Consider the following 22849-nt stretch of genomic DNA (forward strand, 5'->3'; position numbering starts at 1 on the left):
CTCTCAAAACTAGATCACAAAGTAATCTTTCTCAAGAAATGTCAAGCAGAAAACTAAATTTAGATTAAAAGTCAACTTTGTGGGATACAACCGATGCATATAATTCCACTGAGGTTACAGGAAGATAAGCCTTCTATGAATGGCTGAACTCTCAGATTATTCTTCCTGGGCCTGATGGCTGACAGGTTTCTTTTGACATCAGTTATAAGAGGCATCTCAATTTCAGAAGCGTAATGTGAAAAACATAAGCATGTAGGACCAAAAAAAGAGTACGTAAATGTTATATAATCATTTCAGCCCTTATCTTGGGGCAGGAGGCTAACTATATCTTAGTATTTATGGAGGTGTTATTGTCTTTTATTAACACTTTTATTTGCATATACTGCAGTTCCATGGATTCTGGATTCACTGATAAAAGTATTGGTTTTTAAAAAATGGTAAAAACTTACAGTGGGAAAATAATAAAAAAAAAATACAGTGGGAAAATAATAAAAAAAATACAGTGGGAAAATAATAATAAAAAAAATACAGTGGGAAAATAATAAAAAAAAATGGTAAAAACCAATGAACTAGGAAAATCCAAGGTTTATATGTATGAAGCATCAAACATCAAGCTGAAGAACCATCTGCCAGGTGACTCTGCCTCATCCTTCAGCCCCAAGAAATACAGTAAGAACAAACATAAAGAAACAGATGACAGGGATGATGAACAACCAAGGATTGGTAATCAGAGCAGGACACAAAAGAGGGTGTGTGGTAGTGAGGGGAGCACGGAAGTGATCAGACCTGCAACACAGCAGAGGGAATGAAGTTGGGAAGATAAGAAGAGTCAGCAAAAAAGCTCAACAGAAAGGCTGACTCGGTAGCTTTGAGAAAGTGGGAGAAGACAGGAAGCTGGATTTGGAAAATGAAAAAGATGAAGGGAGATGATCAGCACCTGGATGGAATAAATCAGGATAAGAAGTAAAGTCTGGGTCAAGTTTTATGAAACTGAGCTCTTTCTAGGTAACAGTGGTTGGCTACTGGCATGATTTGGGCTCACCACACCTTTCACTCTTCAACAGGACATTTAGAACTTTAAAGACCTCATAAAGCTATGACAACAGCCTTCCCTCCACCCTTATCCCTCTCTCCCTCAAGCAGCTTGTCACAGGGACCCACACGAAACAACGAGAGGGCATGTTCCTGGCACTTCCAAGAAGAACTGAATCTAATATTTTCTTTAAATAATATTATTTATAAGGCATGTATTGAAAATAAACTTCAGAGACAAGAAAATTAAAATCTATATGCAAAATTAAGTTATATAATTTGCCAATTCCATTCTAGGTTTGTTGGATAGTGTGATATACTAGAGTCCTAGAGATTAATCTAAGTTCAGGTCTTGACTTCACAGTAATTAGCTGGGTGACCTTGCACAAACTCTTTAATCTTTCTAAACTACATTATTTCTTTCATATAGAATCTATCTAAAATTGTTTGAAGAATTTGCTGAGGTAGTATGTATAATTCCTGGTACATAGAAAATGTTTGATAAAGCTTAGGAGATATTGGAGGCAGAACTGCAGATTTCAAAAACTAAGAAGAAATTTTGAGTTCTGCGGCAAGTTGAACAATATCTATAAACTATCTTTAATTTAGTAAAAGAATGTGAACTTCCAGAATTCCCTTCTTTGGACCCTAAGTTGAAAAAAGAGGAATGATAGAATAGAGAAGCTTAATGGAGCTGGGAGATGAAATCTCCATATCCCATATTTTATGATTATGCGGTAGAATCCTGGTTTTTGTCCTCAAATCTGTAGTTTTCCAATCTTTCATTAAAGTTGAGAAGCACTAGTTGAGCGACTTAAGGGCCCTTTTCTTCTTCTTTTTTTTTTTTTTAGGGCCACACCCCACCATTTGGAAGTTCCCAGGCTAGGGGTTGAATGAGAGCTGAAGCTGCCAGCCTATACCACAGCCACAGCAGTGTGGGATCTGAGCCGTGTCTGCGATTTACGACACAGCTCAAGGCAATGCTAGATCATTAATCCACTGAGCGAGGCCAGGGAGTGAATAAACCTTCGTACTCATGGATGTGAGTCAGGTTACCGCTGAGCCACGATGGAAACTCAAGGTCAATTTCTTAAGATTGACTTAATGGCTCTTAGATTTTAGTACGTAAAGAACCACCCTATACGTAAAACAAAAAACAAGATTGTAGTTGCCCTCTCTCAAAGATTCTGGATTTAGTTGGTATGGAGTGATATCTAGGAATCTACATATTTAATGTAAGATACAGATAGAGGGGCAGACAGATAGATCTTAATATATTTTTGAGCAGGTAACTGGCAATTTGAGAAGCGCTTATCTAAATCTATAGAAAATCTGATATTTATGAAGCCCTTCTAATTTTAAGAGCATAAATATTTACCTAACAAATTTCTTAGTCCTGTTTCTAGCTAGATTCCTTTTTCAACAGAATAACTAAACTTTGATCAGATTTTCATTAATAGCAGATATGGTGGTGCATTGTTTCTTAATAATAACATACATGTCTACTAACCCCAGAATCTGACTCTATTCTTCAGTAGCAGTGGATGGAGTGACAGACTGACTCAGGAAAGACAAGAGTTGTGTCTTGGCAGCAACAGAAACCGCTGAATCAGCAAAACCTCGCACAAGTTCAAAAAGGCTGCCAGGTTACAACACCTCAATAGATCCAAAGACTGTGTTCAAGGACTAATGCAAAATACATTTCTAAATGTAATGATCTTCTCCTTACATGTCATAGGAAGTATTTTTTTAATTTTCCTAAATACATCAAAAAATTTTTGCTCTCAAGGAATTAAATTGTTGACTTCAGCAAAGTTTATTTTATTATGTAAGATGACTTTTATTCAGTCATTTTATAAATCAATTAAAAATGTAGGCCCCTTTCATTAAATGGAGTAAAGGGAAAATGCATAGGCATATATGATGGGCTTTGCTCCAAAGAAAAAAATGACTCATTAAAAATTAATGTGAAAATTCTAGTAAAAGAATAGTTACAATGTGTAATAATTTAAAGCTTTTATATGCGGCTTAAGTTCTTAAACTACTACATCCTGGAATATATTAGAGACTCAATATTTGTATTGAATAAATGCATACATCAATGAGTAAATGAATGAATGAATAAAAAATCATATTTGTATTTCAAAAGTTACCTTTACAGTAATGAGTTTATTTTATAGTGGTTGTCTTTTGAGCTAATAAAATTGTATTGCATAAAAACTTAGCTCTGATGCTATTAGGATGGCTACCTCTGAGCTTTAATTTCATCAGTCTTATCAACTCCTAATACAATGAATAAAATTTTGGATCTCATTGTAGTTATTTATATGTATGTATATATATATATTTATATGTATATATATATATATACACACTCTGGTTTATTAAACTGATTTATGAAAATACCTATTGCCTGACTGTGAGCCAAGTTTGCCCCATAGTCAAATTAATCCATGGGGAGTTAATTTGCTTTGTATAATTTTGTTTACAGCACATATATACAAGACATATTCACTTTTATGGATAGAAGAGGGTAGCTCTAACAGATCTCAAATGGAAAACCATTAGAAAAGAGGCTAAAGTGAATTTTCAGAAGCCAATCCTTTCTTTGAGTTGTTAAAGAGATATTCTTTTGGTAATAAGTATTTCATCAGCCTACTTATTTGCTGAAAAAAATGTATTCAGAAGTCCAAGACAAAAATGAGTTAAAGGTCTTTTTTTAAAAGACTAAATTGTGGTGCATACATTTGGAAAGAAATTTTGGAAATAATCATTTTAATAATATGTTTTTAAATTGTCAGGCACCCTGAATACTTACACAAGATTTCAAAAGGAAAAATATTTCAGGAAGACAAGTTCATCTATAGCAAAGCTAGCTATCAGTGGTCTTAAATAATAGTGTACTAACTTAAGCCGAAATTTTCCCAGGAAGTCCCATGAACGGCACAAGAAAGCAAAAGAAATAGATTTTCTTACGTTACACTTCAGAATTCATGGATTTTGTACAAATTTTTTATTCAAATGAGACATTTTATCTTCAGAAAATTAAATGGAAAGTTTTACTTAATTTCATATTTATAAGAAATGGATTTGATGGATATAAATTTGTATATATCCATCAAAAATTAAATTTTAGAAGTATAACCATAACTGAATTAATCAAGTTTTGTTCATTCAAAAATTACAGTTTAAGGGCCTACTATTCACTAGGGAGTCAGACAGGTGCTGGGTACCAAAAGATGGATAAGACAATACCTCTACCTTGAAGGACACATCCAAAAATGTATATGCAAAAAAAAAAAAAAAAAAAAAAGGAGTTCCCTTCGTGTCTCAGCAGTTAACGAATCCGACTAGGAACCATAAGGTTGTGGTTTCGATCCCTGGCTTTGCTCAGTGTAAGGATCCAGCATTGTCATGAGCTGTGGTGTAGGTTGCAGATGTGGCTCGGATCTGGCGTTGCTGTAGCTGTGGTGTAGGCTGGTGGCTACAGCTCCAATTAGACCCCCAGCCTGGGAACCTCCATGTGCCGCGGGTGCAGCCCTAAAAAGACCCCCCCCAAAAAAAAGTAGAGAAGAAATGGTCAGTAGGTTCCTGTCAGAAAAAACTATTCCTGAGAAATTATCTAATAATATCTAGTTTAATGTTAAGCTACTATTTCACTCTTCTGAAGTCTACTTTGCATGTCTTAGTATCTCACTCACTTTTAAAATTATTTCATTATTGAATACAATGACATTAATTACAAATGAGCCTTGAAATTTTTTTCCAGATCCTTAAACTAAATAATTTTATAGCTGTAAATTTTGAAGCTTATTGCAACAGAATTTCTTGAAAGAATATTTTGTGACATGAAAATTACATGAAATTCAAATTTCAGTGTCCATAAATGAAGTTTAATTGGAACACAGCCACGTCCATTTGTTTACAACCTATCTCTGACTGTTTTTGCACAATGGCAGGGACCACGTGGCTCACGACGTTGAAAATATTTACTATCTGGCCCTTTAGAGAAAAAGTTTGCTGACCCCCGATTGAAAGTATAGCAGTGGATTTTGGCTGAAAAAAGTACAGCTTTGTTGTTGCTGCTCTATTTTCCATCATTCACAGAGATGTTTAAGATAAATAAAATGTTCAAAGAGAGCTTCTTATAAAGTTTCTCCAGTATTCTGCCTCTAGAACCAGGACTGTCAATGCTGGCCAGCAGGCACTTCATTTTCTTGTTGCTCCTATAAGCAATTTGGGGCTCCAAGGGCTGGCCCTGGAATCTTCTCTAAGCACAGCTGTCAGCACCTCTTAGGATTCTGCCTATTTAGCTTAATTTTCACATAATGGTCTGACTGAAACCAGATGAAACTCTTGGGTCCCTTTCTGAAGAACTTCAGTTAAGAGTTTCACCAGGAGTTCCCATTCTAGTGGTTCAGCAGTAACGAACCCGGCTAGTATCCATGAGGACATGGATTCGATCCTGCTCGGTGGGTTAAGGATCTGGTGTTGCCATGAGCTGTAGTGTAGGCTGTCGATGTGGCTTGGATCTGGCATTGCTGTGGTTGTGGCTGTGGCGTGGGTCGGCAGCTGCAGCTCCAATTCGACTCCTAGGCCTGGAACTTCCATGTGCTGCACCTGTGGCCCTAGGCACTGGGGGCAGGTTTGAATTTGGGTAGAAGGCTGCACCTACAGAGGCATTGCTAAGAAAGAAAGTTCTGTGTGTTTTTACAGGCTCAAAGTTTGATAAAACAATGATATATGATCTTTTCAAGAGAATGAGATTTTTTTTTTCAGGTCAACTAAATTTAGCAGTGGCATTATGGATCAATTTGAAGTTTAAAATACACGTATTGGAACCACAGTGCTGTCCATGGGCTTTTACATTCTGCACTATAAATTTCTATAACATTGGAATACTGTTTTGGTAATGGTCATCATTACCTTTTTAAGATTATAGTCCAGAGACTCTTTAAAAAAAAAAAAAAAAAAAAAAACACATATAACAGTTCGTGGTAATAGGTGTGCTCTTAATTACTCAACCACCACAGACAATACCTGAAGCCCCAGCAGATTTTCATACCTTCTTCTTCAATGACTGTGATCATAGAAACCAGATGTGAAAAAACCTCTGTTAAGGGTGGGAAGTTATGGAGGGGTGGGGGCACTTCGTCTCTCAGTGGGTGGGTTTGCGGAGGAGGGTAGTGAGAGGGTTCTAAGTAGAATTTCTAAGCAGAATTTAACCGGTGCAGTCCCTAGGATGCTACTGCCTTTGGACACACTCTCAGGTGACTCTATATCACAATAAAGCCCCCCAAAACGGGCACCTTAAATTCTTCCCTAGACACCACCCTGGACCACACTGAACAGTATGAGGGAAGTATTTATAATTCTTTCGCCTCAGACATCTTAATACCTCTTTCCTAAAGCTCTAAATCACTTCAGTATATTTTCAAAATAATCATATCACCCGGCCTTGAGCCGTATGCATCATTTCCTTTTTTTGTTTTAAAGGGAAGCTGAGAGTCTGCACAGGCCTCTACCTCCACTCCAAATCCCCTTCTCCAATGGAATCTCTTCAGTTAGCAGGTGTCACCATCACTGTTGTTACCCATGTCAGCAAATCTAGACAGCATCCTTGATTCTTCTCTCTTCCTTCACTTTCCACATCTGATCAATTACCAAACCTGTTGATCTTACCTCTTAATGACTTTGAAATCCACCTCTCTATCCCTACTGCTACTCTTTCACGCCATCGTTTCTTTTGCAAAAGAGCCTCTATGCAATGGCTCTGAACTGGTCATATTGCTCCCCTGCTTGAAATCCATGAGTTTTCACTTCCAATCCGAGAAGGCTCAGACAGAGCTTACCAGGACCCTAATGATCTAGCCCTTGCTAGAGTTTCATACCCTCTCCCACAGATCTGTCACACATCTGTCACATCCCTGTCTAGTTACAGGGAACTTCTCTGGCTCCCTTGAAGGTGCCATGCTCACTTTTGCTGCCAGTCCTACACAAGGTCTGCTGCTTCTGCATTATATTTTCCCTTACTTACCCCCACCCTTTTACTCCAGGTAATATCCTTTAGATGTCAACTCAGGGGTCACTCCTGCAGCAAGTTTTCCCTAACCAATTCAACGCCCAGGGGAGAATTTCTATAAGCCCTTGAAAATCCAGGTATCAGAGAACTCATTCCATGAAGGCGGGAACAATTTCCCTCTTGTCCACCTCGACCTTCATAATGCCTGGTGTAGAATACAGAAAGTGGTGAATTAATGAATTAAAGCCCCCTCCAAGCTGCCCTGAACCATAACCTACAAAGAAAGTATTGTTCTAACTCAGCTCCTTTAGGCAACCTATGGCAGAATTCTCCACAGATTATATCAGAGTAAAGCCCAGTTGCCCAGTTTCTGAGCTAAGAATCCCAACCACAAAGACTTCGCAGAAATCTTCAAATCATTTCCTGACCTCATGAGCAAGGAATGAGCAAGTCCTAAAGGTCTTCCTGGGCTATAAAGGGAGATAAAAAATATTTGATGGAATAATTACTCTAAATATCAAAAATCTGTCTAGGGTCCTGCTTGCTTTGACCTCATTTCATCAGAATGATGCTGCATTAGAGCACTGTTGAATGTTAGCAATCTACAATATCCATAAATCTCCATGGATCACCATGGAATCATCACCATCGCACAGAAATATTTATTAAACCGTCACATGCAGGAGACTTGAAATGGTCTGAATGCTCTACTAAACAAGCCATAGAAGGCCTTGACATCTAGGGCTTTACAGCTTGAAACAGTTATTGATGTTAAAAGATAGTAATAGAAGTTCCATGGCGCAGTGGTTAACAAATCCAACTAGGAACCATGAGGTTATGGGTTCGGTCCCTGGCCTCACTCAGTGGGTTGGGGATCTGGCATTGCCGTGAGCTGTGATGTAGGTCGCAGACTCAGCTTGAATCCAGTGTTGCTGTGGCTCTGGCATAGGCAGGAGGCTACAACTCCAATTAGACCCCTTGCCTGGGACCCTCCATATGCCACAGGTGCGGCCCTAGAAAAGATTAAAAAAAAAATAAAAAAGATAGTAATAAGCTAAAAGAGCCATGCACAGAATAGCAAACTTGACAGGCTTAGTGATTTGAATACAGCTGTGAAAAGGGAATCATTCAGAGCTCTGTAAGAATATATTCATTCTCTACATCAAGCAATCTAATATGAATTTTTACATGTTTCTTGATAAAAGAAGCCTAAACTTGGCTGACACAAAGCTCAATGGCAAATCCACTTTGTAATAATAACTTTACTCTCAATGAACCACAAGGCAAATTCTTGGGAACAGAAGAGAAGCACCTGAAACAGTAATGTTTTCTCCTTGATAATGTACTTAACATATTTACAAAGTAAGCCTTCAGTCAGGGTCTCTAAACAACCAGATCTCTATCATAATCTGTTTTCCCCTTTTGACCTCATTGCATCGTAAGGATTTTGCTCCAGGGAAGTGCCTTACAGAGATACGTCAGGAATCAGTGGAATCAAAATTGCCAAAATTGCTGCTGAGTCAGAGGTGTTTTTAAAGTTTTGACAAATAACATATAGCTGCATGCTAAACAGTTAACACCCTTCTCTGATGGTTTTGCAATCCTATACTTACACTGTAGCTCTATCACTGAAATTACAGGTTCTTGTGAAGTGACACTGACAATAATAATACATTTTATAGTGGAGATCATTTAAGGACCTTTTAAACAAGTTTTAACATTTATGCATTGAACAGTATCAACTTTTTTCCATGAAACATAAATGTAAAGCTGGAAAACCATGATTTCCCTAGTGTATTAGTCAACTCTAGTGTGATTTTGACTGTCACATCAAACAAATGGATGAAGCATTTAAGAAAACTGATTTCACTTCTCTCCTTAGCAAGGACTGAAATCTTAAAGTATATTACTGTATATTATGTATTAAAAACATATAAGAATTCTCCCAGAGAGTCAAGTAATATTTTGAACTAGCATATAAAAGCTAGTGGAATACACTTCATAACCAAGGCAGAATCTTTGAAACTTGCAAAATGAACTAAAAGAAACTTAATCATACATATTTACAATTACATATACAATTATATATACAATTACAATTTTAATCATATCATGCAAAGGAGGTACTTTTAGAACTCTGAGAGTTAAATCAATCAAAACTGACACATATCCAAAGTCAAAAATCTGAACTGCATCATTAAAAAGCATGATTAGCAAAAGGCAGATGGATAGAATGGAATTTTAAGGGACTGGTATAGCGAGTCAATGTTACTCAGGGTTTAAGCCACACTGTTCAAGAGGGAGGGCTCCCTGTCCCAAAAGTGGTCTCCTCCAATTACTACAGGAGACAAAGCCAAGAGAGTTTATGAGAACCCCAGGCTGTCCTCACTGGATGGCACCTGCACACTGACTGCCTAAATGGACGCATCGTATCAAGGGACACTTGGCAGCTGTACATCTCAATATGGATGGATTGTGCATCTCGTGTTGGCCTTTTGTTTTCTGCATCTATTTCTTTTGACTTGGATAGTCTAAACCCTGTCTGAGAGACAAACCTGAGATACTGCCTGTGTATCAATCGGGACAGAATGAGACCCTTGTTTGAATGGCCAAATGGTCTCTCTTGGCAGCATTTCTTCGAATGCTCCAGACAAACTGCTCAAATATTTATGGCTCTGCCATAATTTTGGATTTCCTGATGCTCTGCAAGCATGTAAATAAAATATAAAGTCATTGTGATGGATGACTTTTACATATACAGCAATTTATATAATCAAGTAAGTGTGGTCCTCTTCAAAATCGTCATCTTTATGGGTCTTTAATACTTATTGCAATCATGCTTCTGCTGCTCAAAACATTTATATTTCTCTTCATTAAGAAATGTCTTTAAAGTTTGCAATATATATATATATATATATATATATATATATATTTTTTTTTTTTTTGGTCTTTTTAGCTATTTCTTAGGCCACTCCCGCGGCATATGGAGGTTCCCAGGCTAGGGGTTGAATCGGAGCTGTAGCCACTGGCCTACGCCAGAGCCACAGCAACGCGGGATCCGAGCCGCGTCTGCAACCTACACCACAGCTCACGGCAACGCCGGATCTTTAACCCACTGAGCAAGGGCAGGGACCGAACCCGCAACCTCATGGTTCCTAGTCAGATTCGTTAACCACTGCGCCACGACGGGAACTCCAAGGTTTGCAATATATTTTTTGAATAATGCCTAAACTTCAGTATCACTTGGCTGCTAACAAAGCAAATTATGATGGAAAATCTTCATGCTTTTTGAGCTACAATCAAAAAAGCAAGTCCAAGTGATCAGTCCGATAGTCCTTTCATCTAAAGCAAGCCATGACTATAAAATACTGGCTAAAAAGTAAATGCAAATAAATGTACATTATTTTGAAAAGTAATTCCATTAAAGGAACCCAAAAATATTCTGATCAAAGGCAGAACATTTAGGGTGTGAATTTGGTTTTCATTGGTAGCTATTTTGATCCGTCACACCCATTCTGATGTAGAAATTTTAGTGTATTTCTTTAAAAATCTCTCATTACTTTTTGTTTAATAATTACAAAAGTACCTTAAATTATCTTATTATTAACCTGGGACTTGACTTACAATATGCAATTCTTTGCTGAATTTCTACCTTAGCTCCTAACATTATTTACTTTTTGGTCTTACTTGAGAGTTATCTGTGGAATTTATTGGGGACCCCTATATTTGGTCTTGTAAAAAATCTGTGGCACTGTACACATGGATTCTGTGGGGCTCTGACAATTCCTCAAGTACAGATCTAGAATTCTGGTATGGATCCCATGACCAAAATTCAAGCTGTGTCATCTGACACTTGGTTTGATACACAATCTAACACTAAAGTGAGCACAAGAAATTCTGGGCATGAGAGAAAAGACAGAGAATAAACTGAATAACCACTTAAAAGTTAGAAAATGTAAACTTGAAAAATTGCTCAAAAATTAAAACTATAATTTCTGTTGGCAAACATGTATAACTCAATTGCACTGGTATATGAATCATAAATTCTATGCAAATATATCACCTCTAGTTTAAAAACACCTTTGTATTTCATAAAAGCTTTAATATACCTGGTCTCCATGATACAAACTATTTGAATTTTTGTGGTGAAATTCTTTTAGATTACTTTTATAATATTGACTTTATAACATTTTTATTATGTTATGCATTATAACACTACAGATGTCTTTCAAATTTCATACTTGATAAGAAACTCACACAAAATTACTTAAAATTGTTATAACCTTTATTAGTTTTTCCAATAACAAAACCCAGACAATAAAAGATCTATTTAATAAATCTATAACACAGACCATAACAGCTTTACTCTTTTGTGCTCTGACACTGAATGGATTATACTCAGAAAGCTTAATTCTAAGGTATTTAGCAACATACAACACAAGCACATGACTTTTTTCCTGTATATCTGTTAAGGCCATGGTAGATGAGATTTTACCTAAATTAAATTCTCGTCTAGGCCCATTTATTGTAAATAGTCACAAAATTATATTTAACAAAGATGAACTGAATTATCTTATGTAAACAAGGTACAGGGAGTTGTAAAGACTGTAAAAATATGGTAATTAATCATAATAATAATAGCAGATAACATTTAGTATACTAACTACTTTACATGTATTTTCTCAACAGATTAACCCCTAAAACATTGGTCCTATTAGTCTCCAAGTTTTAAAGGTCAAATCATACAAACAGAGATGTTAAGGGACTTGCCTCAGGTCACCCAGTAACTACTAAGTAGCAGATCTGGGATTTGAATCAAAACACTCTGAATCCAAAACCTAACAAAACAACCCTGACCACTAAGCAGTACTGTCTAATCCAATGCAAAATATAAGGTTCTTACCCTTTCAGAATTACAACTCAGAAGGAAGTTTACAATCACTGGTACTTTAGGTGATCATGAGTTCCTATAAATAGGAGGAACTTATCTTTTCAAAATATATCTATTCTTAAAGCAACTTATTATGAAGTAGTTTGGAGAACAGGAATGAATACACTCTTAACACATTTAGTAGCCATTGCATATTTATTTTTTTCCAAATGAACCTGAGAGCATTTTTAAAACTATACTAAAATGTATAAGGTGATCTGTTTTGACAGACCAGAAATGATCTAACTTAAAACAACAATGAGCTAACTGAAAGGTCCTTAGTATTAGAAGCAGCCATGGAATAGGCATTCTTCTGAAAACTGCATTTTTAGATGGAATGGCATTTAGGTTCTTCCAAGTATTCTACTTAAAAGGCTACAGTTTATGTCAAGAAGCATTCTGATTTTATAAGTAGCAGGGAAACAGATCAACAGATAATCCTGTATGTATAGACGGAGTAGCAAAAGGTACTGAAAATACCAACCCAAATGGCAGTTCCGAAGAGTAAAGCCCTTCTCTCCCCTCCACAGGGAGGAGCTTCCTTCAGTAGCCAGTGCCCTCTCCTTAGCACCTGAGCTCTATCCAGGCTCGCTACACATTCAGAAAATAAAACAAAATGATCTGAAAGCCAAGTTCCTTCCCGCCATACACACATGAGTATATTTATAATACATTTGGCTTTTCTGATACCTAAGTATGCTGATTCAGTGGATAATTATGAATTAAGTGATATCCCATGAGACAACTGTACATATTCATTCATTCATTCATACAAGTAGAACAGAAATAAAGTACATACAATATCCAAAGAACACTTCAAATATGAAATGCTACATCTAATTACACTTTGCCTAAGACTCTGAACTTAGACTCTATTTTTAAAAATCTCATTAGATGAAGTTCACAAGTTTTATGGCTCATCACATGCAAAGCAGGATAAGAGTACAATTTATTAAATGTCAGTTGGTTTAACTTTAGTATCTATTCCCATGGCTTCACATTTTTTTACAATTCTGACTCCTCTTTTAAAATGTTTAGCTTGTAGAACTGGCTTTTTTTTTTAATTAGATATTTTAAAAGATTTGCTTTCATTCTTAAAATAATAATGGAATTGCAGCAACTACTTGTTAGGTATACTCAGTGTCATAACAATAAAAATTTTAAGTACATATTACCCACTTCACCCCCTCCCCTAAAAAACGTTCAAAATTCAGTCAACAAGTGTTTTCTGAGCATCTACTACATGCAGGGAAGGCGCCTCCAGTATGTGTGCCAAGAAGACATCTAAGTTTCCAACAAGGGGCCAAACTTAAGTGTTTATTATTAACAAGTTTATAATTCTAATTCCTTAGAAAAACCTAAGAAAACAATTACACAGTAGCACATGTGGGTCTTAGAGTACGATTTTCAGTTGCAAGTAGTTAAAAGTTCAGTGTTAAGCTAAGGCTCTATATTGAAACAGTCAGCTTCAATTTATTCTTTTTATCTCTTCCTAATGTTTCCTATTTTATTCCACAAAACCCTCATTCTCGTCCATAATAATGAATGACCATGCATTTAAGGAAAAAAAAACCCTTTCCACCCCAAACGCAGCCCACACACCAGTCCTCCTCTTTCCTGGGCACGTGTCCTTCCAAAGCTCAGCTAGACACCCTCTCACCTGAAAAAAAGTTTGGAGAAGATGCTGGCCTTTTCCAGAGGCGACCTCTGCATGGTCTCTGGGGGAACCGGGGTCCCTGGCGGGGCAGGCCGGGCTCGAGCTCCTAATGCCAAAGGCCCTACTCTTCTCGGCGCCTGCCTCTCGCCCCTTTTTCTCTGACCTGCGGTGATGTCATTTGCTTCCAGTTCCCCCCACCCACACTTACCCCACACACCTCCCCTTTCTTTTCGCTCCTTCCCCCGCCTCCACTGCCCAGGTTAAAAGCTGGACGCTGTCTGATCCAGCCCCAAATTTGCTCTAGCGGCTTTCTCCACCCCGCCCGCTCCCCGACCTCTCCTTCCTTCTCGCCTCCTTCCCTCCCTCGCAGTCCCGAGCCTCCCTTTCCCGATTCTGACTCCCAACCTTCCTCCCTCGCGCGCTCCTCTCAGATCCGCGTCCCCACGGTCCGGGTCCGACCCAGCGCGCAGGTGGGGAGACGGTCGCGGCCGCTCTCCGGGTCTCGTCTCGGACACTCGAGGACAGAAGGCGCCACCGGCAAGAGCGGAACCAGTCCGTCCCCAGGGAGCCTCCTGGAAACCCCTCGCACGCCAGGTTCAGCGGGACCCGAGGCCCGGCCGCGACCAACTTCCCCGAGACTTCTTCCTCCTCCCTTTTTCCGAGATCCTAGCTGGGTTCGCGTTAACGTTTGCAAGGTGCATTTTGAGAGGGGAACGAAAATTCGTCTCTTGTATCAAAATGCAACCACAGAGAGCCGGAAGGTCCCGCAGCAGCGTCTGATCTGGTTACCTTAGCGCTTCCTTTGAGTGCCAGAGAGAAGAACCAAGCTTGTTAGTCTCAGGCTTAGGTGAGCTCCAAGTCGGACCCCTTAGCAGAAATACTTATGGGGGGAAAAAAATCCTATAAGGAGGTAAGAGAAGTGACCGCTTTATATGAACCTCCCAGGATTTGCTCATTGTCTGTCCTAAGTTTTTCAGTTTGTCTTGCGTTATTCGAGAAGGCTTGTGTGTATTAGCGACTACGGTGATGATAAGCAGATAGTATGTAAACTCACCCGCCCTGCTATACATTTCCTAGTGTCGGTCAGCAAAACCTCTTGACTAATACGCTGAAAGGAATCCAAACAATCTTTGAAGCGAAGGTAGCCTGTTAACTCCACCTGACTCGAGAAACGCCATCATCAACTCTTGGAGGGCATCTAAGCTTTCCCAGGTGTGGGCGCCCTAGCTTCCCTGAGTTTTTGCTGTGTGGATTGTGTGCCTGTCTCATGGTTTTTAAAGAGCCAAACCTTTAATTCCTGAATCCTAGTGTGTAAAAGCAAGGGCATATTGAGTTTAAATTGAAAAATTCAAATGAAAGTAAAAACTTTGGTCTGATTAATGCCTCTACAACTAAGGCAAGGGTGTGTACTTGTGAATTACCGTATTGTTGACTTGTGGTCACCCAAACTGTGCTCTTCATAATAACAGGAAGACAGGAACACATATTTAAATTAATGAATGGGTTCAGCAGTTCTTTAGAGCTCCCCTTTGCATTTCAATGTCACCTTTTTTTTTTAATCTTGAAGTGAGTTTTATAAGCATTTAAATTATATTACCCTAAATTTTAAAGTAGGGAAAATAATACCAAAGAGATGATCAGATTGCAGAAAGTTAGATACCAGGGGAGAACTTAAAACATTTCTAACTCAACGATCCCTTGCTTCAAATCCTGTGCCTGTGTTTTCCTTTCTCTGAATGGAGTACAAACCTAGGCTCTGCCGTCATTATTGACTTTTCCCAGGTATGGGATTGAATTTACTTCATCCACTCCCCCACCCCGACTCTACTGTTTGCTTTGTAACTGCTAATGCAAGCCATCAAATGTAATACACACATTTTTGAAATGAAGTGGTAATCAGTTGCTCTTTATTCTCAAAGAGCAAGTGACAATAAAGAGATTAAGAATTAAGTACCAAAGATCATAGAATCTGACCCAGTGATGTGCCTCAAAGAGACCCCAAATATTTGTCAATCTTTGTCCTTTGTCTGGAAAAAATAAATAAAATAATGACTATTTCTTGAGTTCTTACTATTTTACTATCTTACATCAGGCATCACCTCATGTAAACCTTACAATTATCATGTAAATAGATGTTGTTTTCTTCAATTTTCAGTTCAAGAACGAGACAAAAGAAGTAAAAAAATAAAAGCCTGTAATGGTAGAGCTAAGGCTTAAACTCGTGTCTAATTCCAAACTACCACTCCTATCTGTGTGTAAGGTTGCTTCTAATCAAATCATCCCCCATGTATTTATATACTATCACCTATCACTTACACGCCAAACCAGTCTTTCTTCTCACATTCGTCTCGTGCAATCATAACTGCTAGACCTGTTCAAGAATGAGACAAGAAAGCAGAAATCTGCAAAACAAGAAAGAAGCTACTGGAATTATACATTTTAAATAATGATATCTAATTATAGTATTTCATTTTAAGAGTGTGTACACACATGTGCATAGGAAGACCCTAGACTTTTATCGTAAAAAATTGCATCCCAAGTTTGTTCCTGGCATAAGACTTCAGCATTATTCAGAACATTAACACGGTTAGCTGACAGGAACACATGAACTAACTGAGACATGATAAACAAGGCTTGCAGCTAGGTACATACCTAATGTGGCAGTGTAGACTTATTCTCCAGGAAAATGTTCAAATATGGCTGAAGGTCATGACTGAAATCCTAAATGTGTCTCTGAGTGTCAGGAATAGGAAAGAAATCAAGAGGCCAGGACAAGACGAGAAGGCGGTAGTAAGAAACAGTGAAGCTCTTGGCTCCAAGCTGCTCAAACATCAACTCACAAAATTTTATAATATACTTAAAGGCTTATATTTGGTAAGCATTTACCATGTATGTAGGGTGCCCTGCCAAATACACAAAGTGTTTTCCCTTTTTCATCCTTATAACACCTTCACAAATCAGGTGCCTTCAGTATCCATATATACTATAGGTGAATAAACTGAGGTACAAAAAGTTTAGTCATTTTCCCAAGCAAGTTTCACAGGAAGTAGTAACAGAGAAAGCTGAGATTTGAACCTAAACAGTCTATTGCCTGAGCCCAAGCATTTAACCACTACACAAACTTCCCCTACAGAATTTCCTAATGTTTTAAGCAGAACTGACCTTTAGTACAGATTAGGTAGCCATTTATATGGGCTTTTTTTTAATTCTAAAGTACACATAACATAAAATTTGCTATCTTACACCATTTTTAAGTGCACAGCTCAGTACTGCATTCGTATTGTCATGCAACCATCACCACCATCACTGCAACCCTTTTTATCTTGTAAAACAAACACTATACCCATTATGCAATAATTCCCCATTCTCCCTTCCCCCCAAAAGTAGAGACAACCACCTTCCTACTTTCTTGTTTCCATAATTTTGACTCTAAGTACCTCATTTAAGTGGAATGATACAGCATTCGACTTTTTTTTGTGGCTGGCTTATTTCACTTAGCATAATGTCTTCAAGTTTTATCCATTTGTAGCATATTGCAGAATTTTTTCCTTCTTAAGGCTGAACAATATTGCATTATATATATATATATATAACATTTGACTTATCCATTCATTTGTTGGTGGGCACTTGGGTTTTAGTATTGGGAATAATACTGCTGTGAAGGTGGGTCTAATGGTATGGCATCTTTTTAAAGGAATGTTTTAAAAAAGGCAAGAAGAGGAGGAGGAGGAAAGGAAGTCAGCGTTTATTTAGTATCTGCTATGTGCTCAGCAATGTGTCATGTGCTTCCTCAAATGACCTCGATATATGAAAGCTTATGAGATAACTTTCATATGTTCCTACCATACATTACTCACTCTGCACTCAGACAACAGCCGAAGTTTTGCCATTAGGTACCACCAGAGTGAAACTGCACTCTACGTATCCATTATGTTCAATTTAGTTTGAGTGTGTTCCTCAGATTCTTTCCTGAGAACGATCTTTTTTTTTTTTTTTTTTTTTTTCTTTTTAGGGCTGCACCTGTGGCATATGGAAATTCCCAGGCTAGGGGTCAAATTGGAGCCTCAGTTGCCTGCCTATGCCACAGCCAGGGCCACACCAGATCCAAGCTGCATCTGCGACGTATGCCACAGCTTGCAGCAGCACAGGATCATTAACCCCATGAGAGAGGCCAGGGATCCTCATGGATACTAGTTAGGTTCTTAACCCCCTGAGCCACAACAGGAAATCCAAGAACAGCCTTTAATAGTGTTAAATAGGTAGTGACCATGAGTACACTAAAACCTGGAAAAGTGTTAGGAGAAAGGAAAACTTCACAGTGATGACCAAGGATGCAAATACATATTATAGTCTTACAAAGATGTTTCAGACCCAGAGAGAGGTGCCCCGGTACATGACTTGGCCAGATCATCATTTATTTCCACCACTTCCAACATGATGTTTGGTCTGACAATTCTGTTTATAAACACACAAGCACACATACTGCTGTTTACGTACATACATAACCTTTCTTCCCCACAACCTCCTTGGAGACAGGCATTGTGTCTTCTGTTTTCCTTTCAACTCATCTCTTATTTAGTAATATTGTGTGTAATCAAACAATTTTCTTTTGGGGTCACTGACCTAATAGTATAAATGTCATCCTAAAGGGGGAATCTGAAGATGCTCAAGAGATGAATCATTACCATTAATCTCTCAGCAAGCAAGAGCTCAGTGCTAAGGCAGGGACACAGAGTAAAAGATCTCCAACCTTCAAAACTCAGAATCTATCAATGGTCATCAAAGTTTCCTGAAGTAGGTAGTAGATTATAGTGGAAAGGGCTTGGGCTTTGAAGTAATAAAGAGCTAGCTTTTCAATCTTGGCACCACTGCCGACCTTACCTTGCTGTGTGGTCTTGGCTAAGTCACTTAACTTTTATGTGTTTCAGTCCCCTTTTCTGAAAATAAGATGAATAATGCTATTCTCCAAATGTTGTTGAATGTATTAAGCCATGTGGAATTCCCTTGTGACACAGCAGGTTAAGGATCTGGCATTGCCACCACAGTGGCCTAGGTTGCTGCTGTGGTGCAGGTTCAATCCCTGGCCCAGGAACTTCCATATGCCACCCCCCCCCAAAAAAAAGAATTAAGTCATGGTCTTTCTACTTCAGCACTATTGACATTTAGGGCTGGCTAACTCTTTGATGTGGGGTGGGTAGCTGCCCTGGGTATTGCCAGAGGTTTAGCAGCATCTCTAACTTCTATCCACTGGATGCCAGTAGAACCACCCCTCCACCCAGTTGTGACACCCAAAACTGTCTCCAGAGATTGCCAAATACATTCTGGGGGGACAATTGCCCCAGGTTAAGAATCACTGGGTGAAACTAATACATAATGCCATTTGCAGCAGCATGGCCCTAGAGGTTATCATACTAAACAAAGTCAGAGAAACAGAAATATATGATATCGCTTATATGTGGAATCTTTTTTAAAAATTATACAAATGAACTTATTTACAAAACAGAAATAGGCCCACAGACATAGAAAACAAGCTTTTGGGTACCAAAAGGGAAGGGGGTGGATAAATTAGAAGTTTGGGGTTAACATATACATATTACTATACATAAAGTAGATAATCGATAAAGACCTACTCTATAGCACAAGGTACTATAGTCAATATTTTTAATAGCCTATAAGGGAGGAATGGATAGGCAATGAGATTCTGATGCATAGCACTGGGAACTATATCTAGTCACTTATGATGGAGAATGATAATGTGAGAGAAAAGAATGTATGCATGTATGTGTAACTGGATCATCTTGCTGTACAGTAGAAAATTGACAGAACACTGTAAGCCAGCTATAATGGAAAGAAAATCATTATTTAAAAACAAATAAATAATAAAACATAAAAAAAAACCTATAAGGGAAAAGAATCTGAAAAAGAATATACATATATATATATATATATATACACACACATATATATAACTGAATCACTTTGCTATAAACTTGAAACTAACACAAATTGTAAATCAACAATACTTCAACATAAATAAATAAATAATGTGATGTATACATAAAGGGCTTAGAACCTAATAAGCACTCCATAAATTTTAGAATTTATTGTTACATTAAATTTTAGAATTTATTGTTACATATCACTGATGATAAATCAAAAATCAGTGTAGCACTGCAAAATGGACAGCTACAGAAAAATGAAATGCCCAATGGCTATCAGAATTCTCAGGAACATTGGGCTGTCACATTCCCTCTGAAGTTACTTGCTTATATTTGGACTAGATGAAAGGGGGAAATTAAGGTACCCTTTCAACTGTAAGATAATTTTGGTTTAGAGCCAGAACTATGTTTTATTTTATTTCATTTTATTTTTTTGCCTTCTAGGGCACCTGAAGCATATGGAAGTTCCCAGGCTAGGGGCTGAATCAGAGCTGCAGCTGCCAGCCTACACCACAGCCACAGCAACACCAGATCCAAGTCAAGTCTGCAACCTACACCACAGCAAACAGTGTTGGCAATGCAGGATCCCTAACCCACTGAGCAGGGTCAGGGATTGAACTAGATCTTCAAGGATACTTGCCAGGTTCCATCCCACTGAGCCACAAAGGGAACTCTCAGAACTGCATTTTCATTTCATGGAAACATTTTTACTCCTTTTGTATTGAAATGACATTTGAAAGCTCTAGTTTTCAGTTCCTCTAATTTTCAGCTCATTACCAGTGATATATTCTTAACTGTATCCAGATGGAATTTGGCACCCTGATGGGTCTTCTGTAACTTAAAAGTATTTCCTCGTAAGAGAAACCTTAATGATTTGATCTGCACAAAACAGGAGCTTCTTAATGCTACTAATGAACTAGGACAATTATGAAGAATATTAAAAATATAACTTGAATGTATAACATGAATGTAAAAACTAATAAATCAGAGATTTTTGAACACTGTTATTTACAGAATGTTTCAGTTATTTCTATTGGTGATATTTTCATTTTTCCTAATGAAGCTTTTTTAGAAACAAGAGGATTTACAACACCAGATTAAATTTTCATTGATAATATCATCCTAAAAGACAGATGTTCTCTATAGAATTAAAATTGTGGCTTAATATATTTAAACCCTAAGAAAAATATTCCTCAGATGAATTCATAGTGCTACATAAAGGAATTACATTTATAAAGACAGTGGAGCATGGTAACTAGAACAGTAGGGTATTTGCTTCTTTGTAACTATTTCCCCCAAAATAGATAATTTATAATATTTAAAAAAAACTTGTAAATCAGGACAATGTTTGAAATTTGAAAAATAGGAGAGGTCCTGCTGCGGCACAATGGAATCAGCACATCTCTCTCTGCAGCTCCAGTCAGACACTGGTTCGATCCCCAACCCAGGAGAGTTGAAAGATCCAGCTTTCTGCAGCTGCTACATGGGTCACAACTGTGGCTTGGATCTGATCCCTGGCCTGGGGAACTCCAGATGCTGCAGGGCAGCCAAAAAAGACAAAAAAAAAAAAAAAAAAAAGGAAGGCAAACTAAGTGGGAAATTATTATTGCATCTGGGAACTAAAAGTAATTATGCATATCTTGGCTGTCATATTCCAAAAGAGTGTATTATTCTCACAGTCTGATATCTGACAGAAGTTGATATCCAACTTCACCTAGGGGAAAAAAAAAAAAAATCCTCCCCTTACCCCAATTTTGGAAGAGTTTGTCATTCAAAGGCTTATAGAATTATCACGGAAAAACATCATGGTTATTATTTTCAGGTATAATTTTTTTTCAGAAACATTTATTTGTCATTTCTTATACCAATTCATGATTAAAGCCAAGGACACAACATGAAGTCAGTTACTCAAGGAAGGCTGTTCGTCCTGGGAAATCAGAAGAGAAGAATTCCCAGGTTCAGAGTTTCCTTTCTGTTTTGCTTTACCCTGTATAGACAGAGTCTATGAGGTTTTGTTGTTTTAAATACTGTGCTGGCTGCTTATTGATCTACAAGTTCACTGTGAATGGTGAAACTATGGTGATTAATCCATATGGTCAAAAGGACAACCAATTCCTGGTTCAGTGACTCTGCCTCTTTGGTCTCCACAGCCTGCATCCCCGTGTCTCCCAGAGTGACTGGAACCTCCCTCTTCACAGGCTATTGAGAGGCAGCTCTGATGAAATGATGGTGAAACACTTTAGAATTCCTATTTACTTATGCAAAAATTATGTTTAGTGATAAGTATGAAAATCGTCTAAATCCTTTTCAGAATAAAGTGTCTCATGCTAACTAAAGAAAATCAAATTGGAAAATATGCATCATAGTTTTCATCTAAACAAATTTGACAGTTACAAAGTTTTACCTAAAACTAATTGAAAAATTTTATGGCAAATTAAGTTTAGCATGATCCTGTTCTGCAAGAAAAAATTGTGTGTTGTATGTACTTGTTAGCTCCAGAAATAACATTACATGCATCAGAAAAATCCTATAAAGTTGGTAATTTTATTTTCACCATCATTCCATTTTACACATGAAAGAACTGAGGTACAGAAGGTTAAAGTTCAAGAAATAGAGCTAGAATTTGAAGGAACCTAGTGAATGACTCCAGAGCTGAGCATTTAATCGAGGGGCTCTGTGTATAACTGGACCACATAGAACTGTTTTGTTTGTTTAAGAGGATCTAACTTTCACAGTTTATCCACTTGCTTCACTGTTTAGGTTAAAACAGGGACTTACCACAAAGGAGGTTTTGGGGTTTTTTTCCCTTCTTTTTCTTCATTTTTTCGGAATCCATTGAGTGGAATCTTCATTATAGGAATGTAAAGTAGGCAGGTATCCGTGGGGGAAAAGAGGAGAACAAAATTTTTCCTTCTTTTCTTTTGAGATTCAGCATAGTTAGAATCTATTTGATCAGCTGAGATGACTCCAACTGAAATGCTCCAATGTGGACACCATGGGTCTATAGAGAATTAGACACACCATGAGAGGAAAAGATGATGTCAAGGCCTTCTGCTTGGTGGGAGATGGGCCCCTTTGCAGCTGAATCTGGAAGGTTGCCTTTTCCCACCCACCATGAGACACTGGATGGGCTTTGGCAACTACTGGAAAAACGCTGAAAGTGCAATTATAATGTACTCTTGGCTGAGACTAAGTAGGGGGATGAGTTTCATCTTCTGCGAACAGCTATGACGTGCAGAAATCTGATCCAAGGCAGCAGTGGGCATGGG

General features: G+C 37.9%; 1 protein-coding gene across 6 annotated transcripts in view; it reads right to left on the reverse strand.

Annotated features, from left to right (window-relative positions):
• The window catches only part of CFTR (CF transmembrane conductance regulator), a 190818-nt gene extending 175990 nt beyond the window's left edge, over nucleotides 1-14828 (reverse strand). For 2 of the 6 annotated variants that reach the window (XR_014833210.1, XM_021078522.2), the window contains exon 1: nucleotides 14696-14828. Coding sequence is in view for 1 of the 6 variants with exons in the window: in NM_001104950.1 (NP_001098420.1) it covers nucleotides 13645-13697 (53 nt within the window). In the remaining 5 variants the exon portion in view is untranslated. 6 annotated transcript variants of the gene reach the window in all.
• Nucleotides 14829-22849: the final 8021 nt, after the last annotated feature.

This window comes from Sus scrofa, chromosome 18 (assembly GCF_054392235.1).
Source record: "Sus scrofa isolate SSC_HxYL_T2T_F1_AM1 chromosome 18, Sscrofa_HxYL_maternal_Yorkshire_Landrace_v2.0, whole genome shotgun sequence".
Classification (NCBI taxonomy): domain Eukaryota; kingdom Metazoa; phylum Chordata; class Mammalia; order Artiodactyla; family Suidae; genus Sus; species Sus scrofa.